At 44.3% G+C, this 21,180-nt stretch overlaps 1 protein-coding gene across 1 annotated transcript in view; it reads left to right on the top strand.

Annotated features, from left to right (window-relative positions):
* Positions 1-696: 696 nt before the first annotated feature.
* Positions 697-21,180, top strand: part of TMEM178B (transmembrane protein 178B) — a 235,426-nt gene continuing 214,942 nt past the window's right edge. Inside the window, exon 1 of the mRNA XM_030040980.2 lies at positions 697-2,934. Coding sequence (XP_029896840.1) covers positions 2,553-2,934 — 382 coding nt within the window. The 5' untranslated portion in view covers positions 697-2,552. The remainder of the gene's footprint in view (positions 2,935-21,180) is intronic.

Here is a 21,180-nt window from a genome sequence, read left to right on the forward strand (position 1 = left end):
CTGATGCAGCTGTATTCCACAAGAAAGTCCAAGTATGTACTTCTGATACATGAAGAGCTACTATGTTCCTCCTCTGCTCTCCCCACTGGAGCAAGTACAATTTCTGTAGCTAGGGTTAAAAGCCAGCAAAATCCCAGCACTCCCCTCTTGGGGCCAAGGGCTATCACCAACCCAGGGGCTCCAATAAAGGCTGTGCTTATTTTCTATTCAGATAACACAGCTTGGGCTTCAGGGGCCAAAAGCTGGTGGGATCCAGCGTGGATGTAGATTTCGGCGGCAGTCGTCCGTGGAGATGCATCGGGCTGTGGACATTTTGGTGCAGTAGGAGCGACTGCGTTGTTTGCTATTCGTGCCGTGGAGTTGCTGGTGTGGGGGAGCCAAATATTGCATGGGGCTAACTAGGTCCCTCCACCAGCTCCAGGATGCTGTGGTGCTCACAGACCAGGATGTGCCAGGAACCGGAGCTTTTTGATGCAAGGCAAATGCCCGTGCTTATTTCCTTTTTAAACAGTACAGTTCAGAGTCTGGAGGCCTCAGTTTTCTGGATCACACAGAAGGTCTTGAATCCAGGGTTTTTCCAAGCTCATGCTCTGTGTTACGTAGTAGGTTGGTATTTTTTTCATGCGGTAAGAAACAGCTCCGCTTGTCTTGGATTTGGTTGACACAATGTAAGGGCTTGTGACCAAGAATGAGCAGGAGCCAGTTAAATCCAGGTTTTGCATTTTCCCATCTTAAAAAAGTAAGGCTTCGACATTTCCTGCCTGGGAAGTGGTGCAGTTTATCTTTAAGGAGGCTAGAGAAATAAGAAATGAGTCTCACGTTGCATGGGTGACATCACTGGCTTTTGGCTCAGCGCTCTGTATTCTCTGTCTGTAGGCTTTAGCCAAGGCTGCAGGGCTCGGTGTTTGAACAAGGAAAGATTCCCAGGTGTACAGAAGATTGGATTCGCTCTTATTTGGGTTAAAAACGGTGAAATGAGATTTCTAAAGCTTGGGGACTCCAGCTCGCCTTCTGTTGCACTTGATCTCTACAAGATGGGTGAGTTATTCCCATTAGAGAGAAAGGGAGTGGAAATTTAAGGAGAAAAAAAAAATGTCTGAATATATAACTGCTGATGCTGGGGATACGATTCGTACGAAGCTGCCGAGCTAAAAATCTCAGCTCCGTCGTGAAGATCGGGCCATATGGCAGAGAAATGGTGCAGACCGAAAGCTGTTGACAACAGTTAGGGGCTGCTTTCCTCTCCCCGTGTAAGGTGTGTAGCTCCCCCCCCGCCGCCCCTGTTTGTTTTGGTTCGATTTCCCCCGACCTCCCTCCCCTCCCCATCCCTTAGCATCCTTTTCAGCCAGCCGTAGCCCAGCCCGCCCGCCTTCATCTTGCAGATGGCTAACGTGCCGCCGCGTTAGCAAAACTGTGCACAACACATCCCAGCGCCGGGGACGAAGGAAGCTTTTCCCATCCCAGCGGAAAGGGGGGGTGGCTGTGGTGGCGGCGGTGGCGGCGGGGGGGGGCGTGTGCGTGTGTGTGGAAGAACGATGCCGGGGCCGAGGACCGCTTCCAGCGCTGCCTAACGGGAGGTGCGCGGTCGGCGGCGGGTCCTGCCGGGGCCGGGGCTGCCCCCGCCGCCTCTCCCCGGCCCGGGAGCGGGGAGGCTGCCGCCGGGGCGCTCCGGGGGAAGGGATCGGGGCGTTACGCTGCCTGGATGACAGCGCAGACGACGAGGCTGGCAGAGAGAAGCCGAGGTGTCGGCGAAGGCAAGATGTCAGTGACTGTCGGCGAAGTCTGCTGAGGGAGAGACCCGTGCGCGCCCGCGTTTCCAGATCCTGCCGGGGAGGTTGTGTTTTAGCCGCGATTTAAGACGGCGGCGGCAGCAGCGGCCACGACAACGGATTGCCCCCCCCCTCTTGCTCCCTCCCCCTCGACCCCGCTTTAAACCCAAGCGAGCGACCGACCGTCCAGAGGATGATGCCCTTGCTGAGCCACTGACAAAGAAAAGGCGAGTCACCCGTTCCTGAAACCGGGATAACCGGCTGCGTGCAAGCGGGAGGTCTCTAGCTGTTGAACTTTTTCTGTCCTGTGACGATGCTGTGGTGAGCCTGCTGATCTGAAAGCCATCTCTTCTGGATTTCTGAGCTGGCCAGATTGAAAGAGATTAATGGACTGACTAGCCGTAGCTTTCAGGTCTCTTCAGGGGGCTATATTCCTTCGGCCCCTGCCGCTCGGGTGCTCCTGGCGAGGGGAGCAGGACATCTTTGTATAGGTGGGTCGCTGGCTCGCTCCCGTTCGAAGTGGAAGGCTGCGTTTCTCCTCGCCAGGTCTCCTCCGCAGAGGAGAAGAGGCAGATGAGACTCCAGGACTGCCTCCAGGGCAGAACTTTGTAGTGCTCTCAGCATCCCTCCGCAGCGTGGATGTGAGCCACGGGAGTTGGGGATGTTTGAGGCAGTCTCTGCCAAGTGACACCTAGCAGCTGCTCCGGAGGCTTTTGCGTGGTCTCACGCTCAAGGGCTTTGCCTGTTGTGAAGATGTCCATGGTGTTTCTGTGAAGCTGAGGTATGGCTGCTGGAAGGTTACTGCTGTATGCTGGCCTCTCTTTAGCTCTGTGTGCCCTGGGCATGCTGGCTGTGGCAATCTGCTCTGACCATTGGTACGAAACTGATGCCAGGAAGCACAGAGAGAGGTGCAAGAGCATCACCACTAAGAGAAATGATCCTGGCTTCATTTATAACTCCAACAACAACCTGCCTCTCAGGGCCAGCAGGTCTAGGTTGGACCGCTGGGAAGGGAAACTCCTCTTGGCAAGAAACAGGAGGCAGATCTTTGCTATGAGCGCAGTCGATGAGTGCAACAGACAGTACAACTCGACCAACATGGGGCTCTGGAGGAAATGCCACCGACAAGGATTCGACCAAGAGCTGGAGGAGCTGATTGCCAAAGGTAAGGGCTGTTTTTTACCAAATGAACGTGCCAAGTCTTCCCGAGCTGAGCAGAGGCTGAGCAGAGCCATTTGGGCTCACAGATGGGAGCTGGCGTCTCTAGCCAAGTACCTCTCCTTGCGATGGGTGAACTGGCCTGGCTGGGCATCGCTTCCCGAAGCACTGCCAGGGCAGTTTCCCACGGGGTCTCTACTGCTGAGGCGTGGGGTTTTGGGAGCAAAAAGGCAGTGGGGGTGAGAGCAGACACACCCCAGAATGTCTCTCTCATGTCTCTGTCTTTCTAAGCTTAATATAGTCCGCCCATCACCATGGTATCAGATTATTTTCCACATACAAATAAAAAGTATTAATAAAGCAGACATTGGATTTTTTTTTTTTTTTTTGACCCTGGTGACTCAGGCAAAGTACATATTATTTTATTGGAGGCTACATATGTCTGTATTTCATCATTCCCTTACCAAATGCCCCATCAGTCCCGAAATACACCATTTGCAGTGCTCACATGTAGGCTTTTTCTATCCTCAAATGGAGAGTAAACAAAGAGAAATGGTAAAGAGCAGGAGGACACCCAGCTTGCTGTTTACACTAAGCTATGTTTTGGAGTATTTTCAATGTCTACAAAACATTAAATGAATTTATTAGGAGCGTTAGAAAGGAATAATTTTCTCTTGGGGTGGAGATGCATCTGTTTGCCTGTAGCATTTTTGTGCTATGTTTTTTCTTGTCTTTTGGTCCTTCTTCTTCTTTTTTCCCCCAAGGTACCAGTTCAAGGTGATGGTCAGTTTGCCTCAAATGTTTCTTTGATCCGAAAGTATAAGAAGGGGAGATATGCATAAAACCCAGTCTAAGCATCCTGTCTACAGAAGATGTATGTTTTTGCAGGATGATGAGGGTTTCAGTAAAGGATGACAGCATCTTTGCTACCCACGGCATGGTTACTCTATACAACAAAATAACATTTCCCTCCCATGGTTCTTCTGCTACATTCAGATGATTCCCCAGCGGTTTATTTCCATTGCAGTGAAATCATTGCCTCTTACACCGTGCAATCTTTAAAAATACTTATTTTCTAAGTGTGTTCTCTGTCCCAAACTCCCTTGATAGCCTGCATTAATTCCCTCTTCAGACATTGCAGGCAGAATTACTGCTTAAAGCTAATTATTCACGAGGGATATACTCTCACATGTGTTTGCCAATGTATACATTTTGTTCCGTATGTTTTAAAAGTGAGCAGTAGAGGTGAGTAGCATGGTGTAGACTTGCACTGGAATGGTACAAACAGGTGGTGTAGCAGGGAACCTAGATCACTAGTTGGGATCCTGTCTGTGTTGCTAGTGACCTTAATGTCTAGTTGCTATTTAATGACCCCTATGAAATGAACTGGTGGCTTCGGTCCCATTTGTAATGGACAAGTGAACGTGTCCAAAGCCTGTCAGCCCCCTGGCACCCTGCTGCCAGTTTCAGTGCCGAGGGAGGGATTCCTCTTCTCCGTCTAGGTGAGGGCGCAGATGTGCTGTGCTGGCCGCGGAGGGCTGGATCACTCTGCCACGTGTGCTCACTGTGCTCGGGGCATAAACAAAGAAATTCAACCTTGGCAGCGGGCGAACATGTCACCAGAGCTCACCTTTGGCAAATGGAGTTTCAGTTATTAGAGAGGTTTTTCATCTTGAAATAAGTGAGACTCGTTCCTCTTTCATCGCCTGCCTTGTCCAGGGTTCAGGAATGTCCATTTCTCCTGTCAGAAACTGCTGAAATTGCCTTGCACTGGGTTATGTGTAACGGCAGCTCTGCTAAGTGTTAGCTATAGAGAAAATGTGGCAACTCAAGCTGAGGTGGTTAAATGCAAGAGAAGGTAGTCTTCGAAAGAGCCTGCTGTGTGTGTTTGTGTGTGCGTATGAGTGTGCATGTGTGTGTAGTGAACTAACTCTAAATAAACACCATTCAGCTGGTAGCAAGGGATTCCCGGGCTCAGGTACAGCATGCGTTCCTGCACACATATTCCTGGACATATGTGTCTGCAGATGGCCAGATAGCCACTTCGCAGAGTCGCTGCCCCAAGGTCAGAAGTGCAAATTGTGCACATAAGGGAGGTATGTGCAAATATCGGTGCGTGTCACTCCGTGCCCACTTTAAAGGTTTTTTCATACACATTTAACCAACTTCATTGTACATTGAGACAAGTGTTAAGGGAGGGAGACTTGTAACACTGAATACCAACATTCTAGTTTGTTTGATGGTCCTTCTGGAGTGAGGATCTGCTTACACTATAACTCTCAGCCATGATGAAGTCACACACATTAGCACTAATGCTGTAGAGGTGTGTTCCTTTGGCAGCTCCAGATTAAAACATAGAAAAGCAAGTGTAATGGCAATTTGATAAAATAAAGTGTTTGACTTGCTCAGAAATAGAACTGGAGATATTATAGGATTGCTTGTCCGCTTTATGTTTTGTTAGATCAAAAAGAACTAATGGATTTTTCTCTCCCCTTACCAAAAGGTAATGTAAAATACTCATCTGTTAAAAATCCTTGTGTGCTGGAATCACTGAATTAGAAAGAACCAGCTTTACATGAGTAGTCAACTAGTGTCCCTGTTGCCATGTAAGGCCAGCTACTAGACTGTTTCTTTATGACCCTCAGCTATACAATGAAAGTGGAATAAGCACATTTGCCATCGCTGTCCAATGTTGAGAACAGCTACGAGTGCAAAATAAGGCAGGTATTCTAGGTTCATCCTGACAGCACCACCTTGTTTTATTAGTTTTTCTTCTGTGGCAGACACTCGTCTGGAGTTAGAGGTTGCAGGGGTGGGTGCCTGGGCAGAGCATGCCCTGTGCAGGTGTGAAGAGCTGCAGATGTTCTCTACCTGTAGTAATCAAATACCCTGTCTGGGGTACATATTCCTGCACAGATGAAACCTCTCTCTGTATGAGCTCCAGGGCAAATACCATATAAAAGAGGATGTTATTGGTACATCGGCCTTTTACTCTTCTTCCTCTGCCAGATGTTAATTTAATCTGGCACACCTCTTCCGGAACTGGATAAACTAATGCAGGTTCTGGCCCCAAATATTGTGTATAATGCTATATGTAACTGAATGTAAATACTATTAAGGGTTGGTGTGGGGTTTTTTTCTTTTTTTTTAAGCTGGACAGGATTTGAGTGATTCATTTATTTTGATACAGATCCTACATTTTTCCCTAGGCGAAACTTCTATTATTGGGGATGGTAGGTTTGTCTATCAAAGGATAACAAAAAATGGTCATTACGAGCCAAACTAGCTTTGCAAATGCCCTGCAGTTATTCTGCTTATGAACTCTGCTGAAATTAATACAAGCTGTAGGCAATGGCTTGTGGCAGGATCAGGCCCTATGGTACTTGGCAGTATTCTGATGCCAGTGGTTTTGAAAAACAGTTTTGTTTCTGAATAGACTGGGTCACTTCTGTAATTCTATTCTGTATTTATTAGCTTTTACTTTCTGGCAAATAAATCAAAACGTTTATGTTGGAATTTTCTAGAAAAACTGGAGATCTGTTACTTCAGATTTCTTATGGATAGATATAATAGACACTAATGCATACATAAAATAGTTGGTCCTATTTATATTTCTCCTATCCCTTTTTTATATTTCCATAGAACCCAGGTGCATATTTCATAATAATACAATTAGCTAAATAGGCAATGAATTAAAACAGATTGTCACAAGTAAGCATACTCAGGGAGAGGCAGGCAGGCATGAGACCAAAGGCCTGAAGATTATTCTAAAGCTGCATCAAAATCAGGCAGTTAATTTGTTCGCTTTCTTATCATGAATGAAAAAAAAAAATCAAACCAGAAACAACAGAAGTTGCAGTCAATAAAGAAATTATTGGAGTTGAACATGCAAACCCAGGGCCCAGTCTTGCTAACTTTTACTCACCTGAATAATCTTTATTCCTGCAAATGGGCTACTGGGACTGAGGGAAAGCAGTCTTGTACAGAAGGACCGGTCAAAAAGAAAGAGCTTACAAAGCTGGTCCTCTGATTCTGCTTTCGCATCTGATCTAGTCTTTTAGCATCTCAGGACCGGAGTTTCACCCCTGATCCCTAAAGCCTTGCGGAGTCAGGAAACACTGGCTCTGGGTCTGTTCAGCACAATACTCTAAGCTTCTTCCAGTTCTCAGGTGTCTGTCCAGTCTCCTCTGTGAATTAAATAGCTCTGCTGCCTAACACCCCTTTGGATATGGTGTTCCCTATATCCTATTAGATCAATTGTTTGCCTGTTTACCACCGAGTTTCTAGCAAAAGCAGCATTCCCTCACCCTATCAAAAAATCCCAGTGAAGCAACCACCTCCACCACTAAGCAAGCAGAGAGTTGAAATGCAGGTAAGTGTCCATTCGTGGCTGGGAGAAGGCAGAGTTTATGTCCTGCTTTGGCAACCAGCAGCTCATAACATCTTGTATACGACTTGCAGAGACCCACAAAAAACCCTGGAAGCCACAGGGTCTGTCTGCATCCTACGACAACGTTGCTCAGATGCTTTCCTGCACTAGTTGAGAGGAAAACAAGAAAGGAAAAAAAGGAATTACATCATTTAATTATAAAGGTACAATAAAGTAGATGAAGAAGTTGCACAATAATCAGAGTCTGTTCCATTTAGACAATTACTACTCAGAGGACCTTTCATCTCACTTTTGGAAGGATGCCAGTTAAACCTGTCTGGATGGGGCTCTGCTGCCTGCCATCGGAGTCCAATTTTATATTAAAAAAAAAATTTACAATTGACCTTATTATTTCAATCCCCCCTTTAGCTTCCTTCTTCCCCCAAGATCCATGGAAGTCATAGTAAATCCTATTTTTAAAACATTTTATTGCGAGTATACTTAGCCCATGGCACCACTGGAAAAAAAAAAAAAAGCAAGTAATTCCTGTGCAGCCTACCTTCACCACAAATAATATGCAAGATTTCTGGAATGAAAGCATTCTCTGTTTTGGTTTGTCAGATGCATGGCACAACTGAAGAAGAAAGGCTTAACAGGACTACTCTGGCCGTCGCTAGGGATTATTTACACACAATTGGAAAAGCCTGAAGAGAGGCCACTTGCAGCTATCTTTAGGAGTAAAAAGATTTATTTTTGTAAAACTACTTGCAATACCTTGCAATGCTGTAGATTTGACTTTTAAAATGCAATGGTTTTGCCAGGTAAATTTGGACAGCCATTTTTTCATGTATCCTTCATACATTAAAGAATCCAAATGCTTTGTTTAATATATGTGCTTGAAATCCCAACTGTTTTCCAAATGGACTCCTTATAAAAAAGCCTTTATTGAAGTCTTGATTCTGATCCTAGTGAAGTCAATAGCAAATGTTTTATTGAACGTGGTGATGCAGCAAGTTCAGGCCTTCAGTGTTTCCTTTGAGGTTAAAATTGTCCCTGGATAGAAAGGCCAACGCAAGGTCTGTGCTCCCTTCTGTCACAGCAGAGTTCTGCTGGAGGGATCCAGTGAAATTTAAGCAGTAGACAGCCTTTGAGTTGAATCTTAGGCTACCCAGGTATTTAGCCTTCACCGTTTTCGATGCTGTAATTATTCTTGGTCTATCGATGTCGATTGGAAGTCAAACAACTGCATGTTTCTAAGATACGGCAAAGACACCCGCTTGTTCAGAGATTTTCTAAAATCATTTAAGGGATGAAATCACTGGTGTTTCATGCATATGAGTTCCAGGAGGATTTGGCCCATCATGTTTTAAATAAGCAATTTTAATATTTTAATTACATCAAACTTAAATAGCAATTCATTAAAAAGTATCTTTACCAAAAGTAATGAGAACCTGACGTGTTCCTCTGACACATCTGAGATAATTAGTTTGATAATATATATCTGCTAGAAATACTAAGAACATATATGTAGTTTAACAGAGCTGCAACTGGTTTTAATCATGCTGTTTTAAAGGGCAAATTTCAATCAAGCTGTTGGCTTTCAAGCAAAATTGCTGGTGAAGACAAACGGAAATTTTGCCTGAGTAAAAATGACGGGATCATGCCCTTCTCAAGAGAAACTGATATTTGCAGAGCTGCCTGCAGGATGGCATGCTTAATTCCTGTTCATTTAATTGAGCATCCAAATCCTTTTGAGAAATCTCAGCATTTTTATCCTTTCTGCCTATTGCTTAAAAACTTTTTAAGAAGTGTGGAGGAAAGATTTAATACGAGTGCAGATGTATTCTGTTTACTGTAAAAATAAAAATACGAAAGATTATTTTACTTAAACAGAGATGAAATGATCTGAATTATTTTGTCATCTCCAGCAATAAAAATCCGTATTAATATTGCTTTTTCTCATTGAAAAAGTCTTTCTCTGCACTCAGAATAACTTCAAGAGTGGAATGAGTTCATTAACTATTGCAGAGCCAGTAAATGAGGAAGACGACTTTATGTTTTGTAGGTTCTGCAAAAATAATGACAGTCATTTACAATGTAAGTTACTTAACGGCTCATTGCTTACAAAGTGTTGCTTGGAACCCTTGAGTACATATTCACCTCTTTAAGAGCAAAAGAAAGAAACGGAATGGTGTTTCTCAGTTTTTAAGGAATAAAATATAAAAAATGTGGATTCTAGAGTCCAACTGCCCTTAACAGACCATTCAGAATAGAATTCACTTAAAAGAAAAGAATATAAACTAACGTATTTTCTCTGCAGGAGAGAAATCAGACTATAAAATGGAAATTTCCCCATTTTCTTTCTCATAAAGCCTAATTCTTCCACAAATAAATATTCAGAACTGCCCAGCTGAGCCTGCTGAAATCATAATCCTTTGTAGATAACTACCAAAATAGATGGAAGAAAGGTAGTACTGCAGTTAGGGCAGGGCTTACAAAGCTGGAATTCAGTCCAAGCTCTGCCATAGTTTTTCTTCATGACCTGAGGCAAGTGACTTAATCTCTTGTACCTCAGCTCAGGAGCAGTATAATAGGGATTTTGTTCGTTTTTATTAATACCAGTAAGACTTCTACCATAAGATTTATGAGCCTTAATCATGGATCAGAAATCATGGATCAGAAAAATGTCCCTGTCCTTTTGACATGTTGCTGCACTTTAAATATTGGCGAGTAATGCAGCCTTATGAGAGAGTACAAGGAGACGACAAGGTAATTATATTCAGCGTGACCGGTAGTGGTTTTAAAACGCCCGCAGGCTAACCACATTTCTGTAAGCACCACGAAATGCACGATTCCTAGAAGAGTTGTAAAGAAGGATAATGAATAAGAGGTGCAGATGTTTACAAGATGGTCTTCCAAAGATTGAGGGATGGCACCAGAAAAATCACGGGTCATGTCTGCTTGAAAAATTAATAAGTAGGTGATGGGGATTGACCTCTTTGGTTGACTATAGGAAGAAGTTGACATTTCCTTAATGAAGACAAGTAGATTGCACTAATGAGATAGATATTGGGACAGCAGTCTACAGCTGCTAAGAGAAATGACGTGGTTAGAGTGATGTGTTAGGAAAATGATATTTCTAGCAGCATCCTGAATGGATACATGGAGGGCAAGATCACATTTGTGAAGGTCAGAAAAAGAACTATAGTAGTAATAAAGGCATGAGATAATGAGAGCCTGGATGGAGAAAGAATATATGAACTGTAGACATCCCCTGGATCTATGGATGTAGTGAGAGACATGAGATGAAGATGTTGATTAGAACAACAAGGAAAGTAATAGTGTTGGCTGTGATGATCAAGAGGGGAATTACTGAAGAGAGCATATAGAAAAGAAGAGAGAAGAACATTAGGAACTCTGTTTTAGCTATGATAAGCTCAGTTTGATATCTGTATGTCTATGAGGGAGTATTAGAGAGACTGTGGGTTTGACCTAGGGAGACAAGTTTGTGTTAGAGGAGTGAATCTGAAAATTGCTGCATGGAGATGGTAGTGGAATCTATGTTTGTGACAGAAATTACCAAGGAGTAAAATACAGAAAGAGAAAAGCCCCATGAACTTCTGGTGGAGCTGGGAGAAGAAAAGTGTCTTCTGGAGGACATGCAAAAAGCGTAGACTCACAGGTGGTGCAAAAGAAGTGAGTAATGTCATGGTAGCTGAAGAAAGACACTATTTCAGGCTAAAACAGCACAGGAGACTACTGAAGGTAGTCGACATGCTGCAGCAGGTGAGAACAGGGTATTCAGACCATGCTGAAATTTGCCCAGTATGTCAAGTAGAGACTTTGGCAGCAGCAGCTGTAAGGGAGAGGAAGCTGCACTGAACTGGTGGGGGGGACTCCAGGTGGTGTTTGTACCTGACGTATTCAGAGAGGTTGGTGATGAAAGGGAGGAGAGAAAAAGACATGGTATTTAGAGAGGAAAATAAATGTTTCAAGATGAAAGAATGTTTCAAGATGAGAATATTTTAAGAGGAAAGAGATTGAATGGCACTTGCATTATGAGAGTAAAGAGACAGAGGGGCGTGAGAGGTCAAGGAGAAGAGGGAACAAGAGGACAAGAATGGCCAAATGGAATTCAGGGGATAGGATAAGACTGGCTCAGTGGCAAATAAAAGAAATGAAGGAAGAGACCTGCATAGGAGGTTTTTCATCTGTGGGAGAGAAGAATGAGGAAGGAGTTGTAGGAGGGGAAGAGGAAACAAAGCAAAGCTACTGGAAGAGGAAGATCATAGTTTGTCATTTTTCTCATGAAAGAACTGGGTGAAATCCTGTGTAACAGCTGAAGTGAGGGCTGGAGGAGGTGGGAGGGTCTGAGGAATGAGCCAAATGTGACAAAGAGATGACTATGACTGTGGGTCTGAGGTTTAATTGAGCTGAACTGGAGTAGTAAGTCTAGGAAATGAGCAGAACTGAATGGGAGAACAATGCATTTATACTGGAGACAGTTAGCCAGGCAGCAGGGTTCCCATTAGAGATGCTCTGCTTTGTGAGACATAGCAGAGACCAGCTGGTATGGGTCAGTTGGAATTTGGGATAGCAGGGCAGGAATAGATAGGGGAATGGAGGGCAAAAGGTCTATGAATGCAAGAGTGCAGCATGGATAATATCAGCATGTGGAGAAAGGAAAGACATTGTAAAGAGAGTGATAAAAGATGGAGAGCAGGCAAGAAGTCCTTAATACTGATGATCTGAGGTGACAGAAAGGCCAAGCAAGCTTAGCATGAAGGTGGTGGCCAATGGTTGTTGCAGAAAGGTCGTGGGGACGGTCCAAGCGGTGGAGCAGGAGGATGGAGGGAGAGCGCAGGGCCCAGTATGAAGCCCTGTCTTTTTGGTGACTGACAGGTTCAAACAGGGTTGTAGACTGAATGGAGGAGACACTAAAACATAAAACTTAAGGGGCAGAGAGGTCACTACCACTGACTACCCTGCCTTCATGCTGTGGGTTCATCCTGTGTAACCTTACAGAGGTGTCAGCATGGTTCTCACCAGGAGAAGTCAGCAAGTCTCTCAAATAAATGTCAGGCCAGCTAAGGAGTCTTGGGTCAGAAGTAACTGCTCAGAGCCTGTGGCAATCTGGCACATGCCGGGTACTGCTCTGCTGGGCTCACGGTCAGACTTCTCCTTACCAAGTGGCCTGCTATTGTCTGTGCCCACTTCTGTTTCTGACTCCAGTGAAGATGTAACCTTGGAACAAGCTGCGGTAGCCTAACATGCTTTCAGGGTGCCAGAGAAGCTGGAAAACTGGCACTCACATCCGCTTAAAGCAGAGCTGAGAGGATCTTTCCAGTATCCCCACTTGCTTTTTCCAGCAGCAATACCTCAGTCATCCCCGAAGGCACTCTGCACTCAAAGTTGAGAAGGAAACTATATGTCCCAAGCTGGGTGATTATCAGCATCTCTTGTCAGATGACAGGGAACGTGCTGAGGCTTTGAAACCCCTTCATCCCCCTGTGCCACCTCTGTTCAGCGTAAGTGTCTGACCTACCTGTTCAAAAGTGCCCTGTGATTCTTTTGTTTCTTACCATAAGCATGCAAGCTGAAACAATGTAAAGGAACAGATGTTCCAGGATGTCCCATGTATACGGCAAAGTGGGTCCCATTAAAGTATCCCACCAGATCGAGTGAAAGTCCCTGAGAATCTCTTGTCGCAGTCCTTGTTTAGTTCTGAGACCTTTTGATGGTTTTGAGTTTTAACAGCAGACATTTCAAAAAAAGATTCCTGAATGTATTTCCAGACTAATAGGTTGAAACAGTTATGCTAATTTTATTGGGTAACAGAAGCTATTTGAAAAGATCTTTCTGCTTAAGTATGAATGTATGATGCTTGTCTCTGTGTCTCCATTAATCAGTACCTATCTCTGAATATGCAAAAGAGCCTTTATAATGTAGATACTTTTGCTTTCTGCCCAGTGGTCATTTAATGACATAGATTTTATAACAGAAACAAACAAAAAAGAAACAAAACCATTTTTCAATCAGATGTTGAAGGTGTAAACTAAGGACACTAGCCTGACTTTGAAGGGGTGATACCGATTTATGGTAGCTGATGATCCAATCGCATTGATTTGTCTTAGGTGGTTCCCATTGAGACAGTATCTGAAGACTGTACTTCTTGATCTTTAACCGTAAAGGACTTCTGAAGAGTTTTACACAGAGGACAGTTGCCCAACAATGCAAACATCCCGCAAGATGAAAGTTCACATTTGAAAGAAATTTCTCATTGTTAGTCCCTAACTGCATAAGCCGGGGTTTTGTGTTAAATTTCATCCCTTTCCTATTTACCAGTCCCCAAGATTACCCAGTTCTGCTCACATGATATTCCATAATGGTTAAAGAGATAGGGAGGAATGTTACACTGATCAGAGAGACAAAGGAGCCAGCTAACAGGAACAGGGGAAATGGAAAAACTCAAATAGCTTAATGAGCTCAAATTGGGAAGTTGGATAATTTCCATCTCAAACTTCTGAAAGATGTGGCATGTGACATTGCAAGTCCAGTAAAAAAGGATTTTCAATAAATCTGTCTAATTAGGATGGTACATTAGGAATGAAAAGTAGCGAATCTATATTTAAAGAAAGGAGAAAAAATTGTCTGGGCCACAGTGGACCTTTTAGTTTGATCATAATAATACCAAGCAGAGTTTAAAGTAAGTTTTAAAGGAAAGATTAATTAAATGCACAGGGGGAAATGAAATAAACATGCAACGTATGTTTTTCCATTTGAAGTGTGCCAAACTACCCTGATATATTTTGCTAGGAAGATAACTGGGTTTCAAGACAAGGAAATGCCTTAGACCTAAGTTATTGGGATTTTGGTAAAGGATTTTATATTCCACCCCTAAGGAAATGGTTTGTTACAATGTTAAGGTAATTAGTAAACAATTTACAATGTGTTTAAGGAACTGACCAAAGGAAAGCAAGAAGTGCTGAGAGAGGCAGTATCAAGATGAAGGTCAGCGGCAGAATTCCTGAAGTAGGGGACCAACCTTATTTAATAATGTCATTAATGATATTGGAGCAGGATCTGTAAAGGGAGGTGATTGCTCTCACAGGGCGAGGCACAAAGGAGTGAACTTAAAACATTTACTACTGCCCCAAGAATGAGACATTGCCAAGAGAGAGAAGGCCTGGAATATTATATACGAAAAACTGGGCAATGTTGAGGACTGGGTGATAGGAAAGAAGTGAAATTTCTTTCAGTGTGAACTTTTGGTCCTGGAGGGTGTGTTTACGTTGTTGGGCAAATACCCCGTGTTGCACACTGGAATTCTGGTCCCCCAGACATCCAGGCTATGAGAAGATTGGGGCTCAGATGGCTTCCTCCCTGCCCAGGTACTGGAGCAGGGGTTTCCTTTCAGGGTGGGAAAGGTGCATGCCCAAATCTCACCCAACGTGCCGTTGGGGTGTGACCACAGAGCACACCTCAATGGGGACAAGGGGTTCACTAAGGTGCACCTATCTTGAAGTGCAGACAGAGAGTGGCGGAGCCATGACCAGCAGAAAGGCGGATGTGATTGAAGAACAGAGTTGGCCAGATATTTCAAGTAGACAAAAGTTGAAGTCGTGGGCAAGGTGTTAATCAAGCCTTCTCTGTTATCTTCTCTGTTATCAAGCCACCTTCTTTGCTATTCTTGTCAACCACCTCTGAGAAAGATGAATTCAAAGCAGGTCCAGAGTGGAGTTACTAGTGTGAGGAGAGGAATGGAAAATCTATTTTAGAAATATGATTGTTATCCAGAAGAAATGAGGTTAAACACAGGAGAGGGGCAAGACGTGTTTAAGCTAAAGATGTCATTAGTAGGGAAAACAGCATGTGTGAGGGCTATGAATATATGTAGGCTGGAAGCTGTGCTGAAGTGGGCCTCTGGAAGGAGTGATGAGGCCGCAGCACTTCTAACAGGTTTTAAGGATGAAGATGGTTATATTTAGGAAGAGGGATTATATGATATACTTGCCTGCTATGCAAGAAAAATGAACACGGTCCTTTCTAGTGCTGTGTCCTTGTGAAACATGCCACAGGACTGTGAAGGATTAATTTATTATTACTATTAGTTCCTCTTTTTTTCCCCAAGGAAGAGCATATTCCACTCTGTATCAAGCAGGACCTGATGGAAGGAGTGTTTGTCACCAGGCTGCCTGATACCAGCCACAGGTGTCTGGTGAGAGGGAAGGGACCTAAGACAAATCCAGCTGCACCTTCCCAGCTGTTTTGTCTTTTTTACCTGGATCTGAGCTGCACTTTGTTTCCTTCCTGTAATACCCCCCACACCCAGGAAGAACTGGGGATGAGGACCGTGTGCACTCTAATGCACATTTTACATAGCTTTCCTTTAGATAATGCAGTTAATATGGTCTTTGTTTCCTGGCTCCCTTTTCTGCTTTCATTTCATATTGCCTTAGCTCAACGACAGCAAAGGCCTGTTAGATTTTCAGCCATTTGTATTCATAAGAATGCAGAGCCTTCAACTTCTTCATTAAAATAGTTTATATAAAATAAAAGAGAATTTCCGCACTATATTTAAACATTCGGGATGGCTGGCAGCAGTGGAATTAAACTCTTATTTGCACATATTTAAATTACCATGAGATGTGTATTTCAGTTCACAAAATGTTCAGCCATTTGGCTGGTGATGCTGGGTGAGTTTCCTTATAGCAGGAAGGATTTTGCCACAGGATCCACCAGCTTATGAGGGCTAAAGGCACCCACTCCTGGGCTTTGTTCACTTGTGTGCACAGCAGCAGCAGACCACAGTTCTCACAAAAGTTTTGGGGAAAGGTCTTACAGGGAACAGAAAGGCTCTACAGCACTAAAGATTGGAAAGCATAGTCTGGGATAGGCTTTTGGGCTATAGTTCAGCTCCCAGAAAAGGTGGAAGTAGGGCTCCATCAATTGGTATGGAGCAAGACAAGTTGGGATGCTCTGCCTGTCTGGATGTTGGGAGAACCTTGCCTGAGACTCCGAGTAGCAAAGCTGCCTTCTGTATTACTGGAAGAAATGTTACCCAGCTCTGCACCCGAGTACCTGGAGAAGGAGGGCTGTATCTAAAGTGGATCAGAGAAGGAATTTTTGTTTTCTACTTTTGTAGAGGAATGACCACAGCCTTATGAAGAGCAGCCCCCGTTCTGCTCTGGGTGAACAGGAAAGGTGGTGGCAGAGACTGCGGGAGGGAGACTGGAGGTTGTCGGTGTTGCCTCTACGGGAATGTCACATACGTGGGAGCAGCTGGATGTGAGGTCCTCTGCCTGTGCGCTGAGCTGTGTGAATGTGAGACAGCTGCTTTTTAGGAGACGTATATCTATGGCAGAGGGACACTATGCTAAGCCACTGTACACTGCTGAGAGTTTGGAACAAGGGCAGAGATAAACGGTTTTCTGTGCTCATTTATATAGACTTGAGCCATCCTTTTTCTATGGGATAATCTTTCATATCCAAGAGGGAAGAAGAATCCTTTCAACCTGGTGTCCTGAGGAGCCTCCAGTTTTCAAATGCTATTCCTTGTAATTCATTGATCTTGGTGGGAAACTGGGAGAGGTAGCCACAGACTCCCAGCAGTGTCATCAACCTTGTGGGGACAGGAGCATGACAACACCGTCTCAACACTGACCACTCCATGATTCCCAGTGATGCAGTGGCTGCAGAATGGGCTTGCGCAGCATGTTGGCCTCAGGATTTGGAAACTTCTGTTTGGGGAAAGCATGGGGACTTATTTCAAATATGGGAGAAAGGTTTTTAAACAGGAGGTTTCATGGGGAAAAGAGGGGCAACTTGTTTAAGTGTCTTCAAGGGAAGGAGGGAAAGGCTACTTGAATGGTGGGAGGGAGGAGAGGAGTATGTCAGCTTAAGGTCTGGCCTCACACTGACAGTGATGCCACTAGAGGGATGGCTTCTGCCTTCCCCCCAACCTTTCCCTCAACCCTGCAGTTAGGAACCCTGTCCTGTCCTTATCAGTGTCCTCTGCACTCTGTGGCACACCAGAACTGGTGGCACATGTTTCCCCGTCTTGTTCATCAGTTACTGTTAGCATCCTGCCTGTGACACAGCAACTAATTGCATTGTCAATGCCTTCAAATGAAGAAGAAGCAGCAGGAGCAGATGAACTCTTCAGCATCAGTGTCGTCTTTTCCTGTGCATGTCTCTAAGAATACAAGTACAAAGAGAGAGAAAGGGGAAAGAAGCAGGATTTCTTTTAGCAGAAAGTTGCCCTCAGTGCTAAGGCATGGGCAAGTCTTCGGGCCCAAGCTCTGCTTCGCCTGCTGCGAGCCCTCCTTTGAACGAAGGGCTCGTGGCGTCCATTTGGTAGTGTTACCATACTTCAGCCAGGGTGTAGTTTTTGGCTGGCGGCATTAAGATGACTGGAAGGACATGTCTTCTTTAAAGATTCTCCTCCCTTTGAATGTAGTTCATGGTGTTTGGGGAGTTCCTGGACGTGCAATCTGAGGTGACCTGCACTTGATTGCTGTGGTGGGATGGTACATTGTATCTGTTACCTAGAATATTAAGTTGTTTGAATGCTCACCTTGGACACATGAGTTAGGCGCTGAAGTACCTCCTCCCAGGACTAAGACTTTTCTGGCCGCTTGTGATAATGTTTCACTGCATGTCCTTAGGGGCATGTTGTGAAATGAGATCCAGCTGTCCAGCTTTCAGAGGGCACAAATTGTCCCATTTCTATCCACCCTGGTGGCAATTTATATCAGGGTAGGACTTGGTCTAACACTTAGGAATCACATATGAGCAATTCTCCATTCATTACAACACTTTCTTTCCAGGGTTTCAGTCTGTGCTAAAATGCGGTTTGACCTGCACCCCTCTTCCAGAGCAGGAGCGTATCATTCTGCATGGCATTGGAAGAGGCCACAGAAACTTTCTGGTAGATTTGGAGGAGCCTGGTTGGTGAATGGGTGGGGGTCCTTGAGCTTGTCTCATGCATCTTGGACCCCGTCGATGCGTCAATGTATTAATCAAGGCCATCGGAGTCCGCAGACTGGGCTGCCTATACAGTGCAATTTCACAGACATAGCATTTATCACAGAATCTACCCCTTAAGGCAGGTCAGTGCTCCTGAGTTTAAGTTTTAATTTGAGAAAGTTTTGCTATCCATCACAGCTATGGCAATGACCTTCAAAGTTGACATCACAGTTTAGGCATCTGGTGCACAGATATTTGAACCAGAAGGTAGAGGCAACGTGTAAAACACTGGATGTGGATGAAGGAAATAGGTCAGGAGTCCTCTCTATAGTCATTAAAAGTTTCTTTTACCATCAGGCTGTTCCTTTTCAAAGGCTAATATCAATTATTTTTCCTTTGTTTCTAAGGGCCTGGGAGCTGAGAAGTGACTCCTCTGACATTTCAGTATATTGCTGTAAAGAATATGGAGAAAGTTTTCACACGAAACATATAAGAGCCAGAGTTTACCTATCACAGATGCCAACCTGGTTTCAAAGGATTTAAGAAGGCATATTGTCTGCCATGCTGTTTGATATTTTTCTGTTGATATATTGTCTTTGTAGCTTTTTCCTCTGCTAATTGATGTATGGCTGTATATACTGGTCTTTCAGCTGTGCTCGAGTTTTATGTTAGACACAGTACTTTGTTTATTCACGATTCTTGTGGTTCTATTTAAATTTTAGGAAGATAAGACAGAGGTACGTTTGTAGCTCTCACGGCTTTAGAGATAACTTTATTGCAATGAACCAAGGGAAAGCAGAGATGCAGTGAGTACCCGAGCACTCAGGCAGCCTGAAAAAAATGACTTGGCAAGGTAATCACTGGAGTCTGCCATTCATCTCACTGGAGTCTGCCATTCATCTCACTGGAGCATCGTGTTTCAAGCCAGAAGGTGACAGTTCAACTTCAGTGATGAAGGGGAGGTCAGTGTGGGAATGAAACCAATGAGACTGAAAGCTTGGAGCTGTGGAGGAAAGAAAATGGAGACAAAATTAGAGGAGGCTTACACAGAGAGAGAAGGGGAAGAGAGGAGGAGGATGGAAGCACCGGTGAGCAGAGACAGCAGTGTCTAGAAGGGGAGCAGGTCTTTTGTTGAGTATGAAGGCCAGGATTTGGCCTTGAACAAATATTGAAACGATAGCAGGTACATAAAGACCATGTTTCTCCTTCGACTGTTAACAAACTGTTATACTGACAGCATGTTTGTGGAAGGTGTGGGGAGATCCTGAACTCCAATCCTGCCTGTGAACCAGACTTGCCGTGAGATTTTTCTGGCAAAGATGCATTTGGGTCCTCACTGTAGTATGGGCAGGACAAGGGCAAATCTGTGACCAACCTTGTGAGTCTGGAAAGGGCAGTTTCACCTGCCACTTATGTCCATGCAGAGCCTCCTTAGGGGCAAGTCTTCCAGCAGAGCAATTTTCATCAAGTTTTCCTCCAGAAACTGAAGCAGGAGCCAGAGTCCTTTGGAAATCCCTGCATATAAATATCTTGTTTAGTTAGTCTAATAAAGGTATTACTAACAGTGCTGCTTGGAGGATTTATTGGGGGATTTCACTAAGACAGTGTTAGCAGTGGAATTATAGTCATTCTCTGGTAAGACCTTGTCAATGCAAGAGAAAATAACGTTGATCCAATCAGAGATATTTTACAGGATCAATGTAATATTCCTTTGCATAATCACAACCAAAGGATTATGGGCCTGTGCTGGGAGTGACGAAGGATCACTTGACAGATCACAGCCTCATTTGTTCTCATTGTTTTAACTGGCGAAGTACAGGCAGTTTTTAAAAGTGTGCATATATACCCCCGTACCTTAAATAAATCAGGGCTTCTTCAGGCTGCAGGCATTATTTTCAGTCTATTGCTTCTAAATAATATTTTGGGTTACATACATTTTTCATAGCTGAGCCATACTGAAGTATTTTGGTATGACCTTGAGACAATTCCCTCTGCAATCCAGGAAGCCAATGTACATGAAATGGGAGAGGAGGCCCCGAGGCGGGTAGGGAGGAGGAGAAGACAAATCAATATACAGCATGAGCCTTATAGCCCAAACATCATAAGGGACCCTCAATAAGTTTGCGTAATTGAGCTTTTGGATAACACAGCAATTCCTCTAAGGGGATACGAGTGTTGCAGATGACAGTGAATTCAGGAAGCTCAAGACCGTACTGTGGTATGCTGGGAATAATTTATAATAAAACAAGGCGTCCTCACTTTTTATGCTACTATCTTTGCATTTTTCAAGATCCCAGTACTGCTCTACTGCTTTAATGACAGCTTTGCCACGCATTGTGGAGGTCCTAAATCCCTCTACTGACTGCAGTTACCTAGATATTCCCCCAGCTTTAGTGAGGCTTCTTCTGCTGAGGAAGAGGAGCGGTATGTTTGATAGCTTCACCACGTCTGACTGACTGGTTCCTTTGGATTTGTGCGTACATCTCAGTGAACAATGGAGAGGGAAAATGATGGCTGAGGTGCAGAGCAATGGCTCGGCTCACTGATAATATCAAGGGCCATTCAAACTCCAGTCTTGTGGCTTCAGATGGCTTCAACTGCAGGGCTGCAGAAGTTATTTGGGGAAGGAAAAACAGCTATTACAAGTGACATTTAAAATTAGATGGGACACAGCTCTTGTGAAAATACAGCAGAGATCAGCTTGTTTTCATCAGGGGCGAGGACAGACAACTGAACAGTTCCCTTCTGCTGTCATGGCCTGAGCATAGCCTGTATCACAGCATACAGCTTTGCTAGGAGGTTGTGACTAGCATGGGGCATGCGTACAGAGGCGTATGCGAGAGGATGTAAAAGCCTGTTGGCATTAACCCCTTCAAACGAGCTCAGGCCAGGGGCAAAACCTCCAGGAGACTGTCG

The sequence above is a fragment of the Aquila chrysaetos genome, chromosome 17, assembly GCF_900496995.4.
Source record: "Aquila chrysaetos chrysaetos chromosome 17, bAquChr1.4, whole genome shotgun sequence".
NCBI classification, from domain to species: Eukaryota; Metazoa; Chordata; class Aves; order Accipitriformes; family Accipitridae; genus Aquila; species Aquila chrysaetos.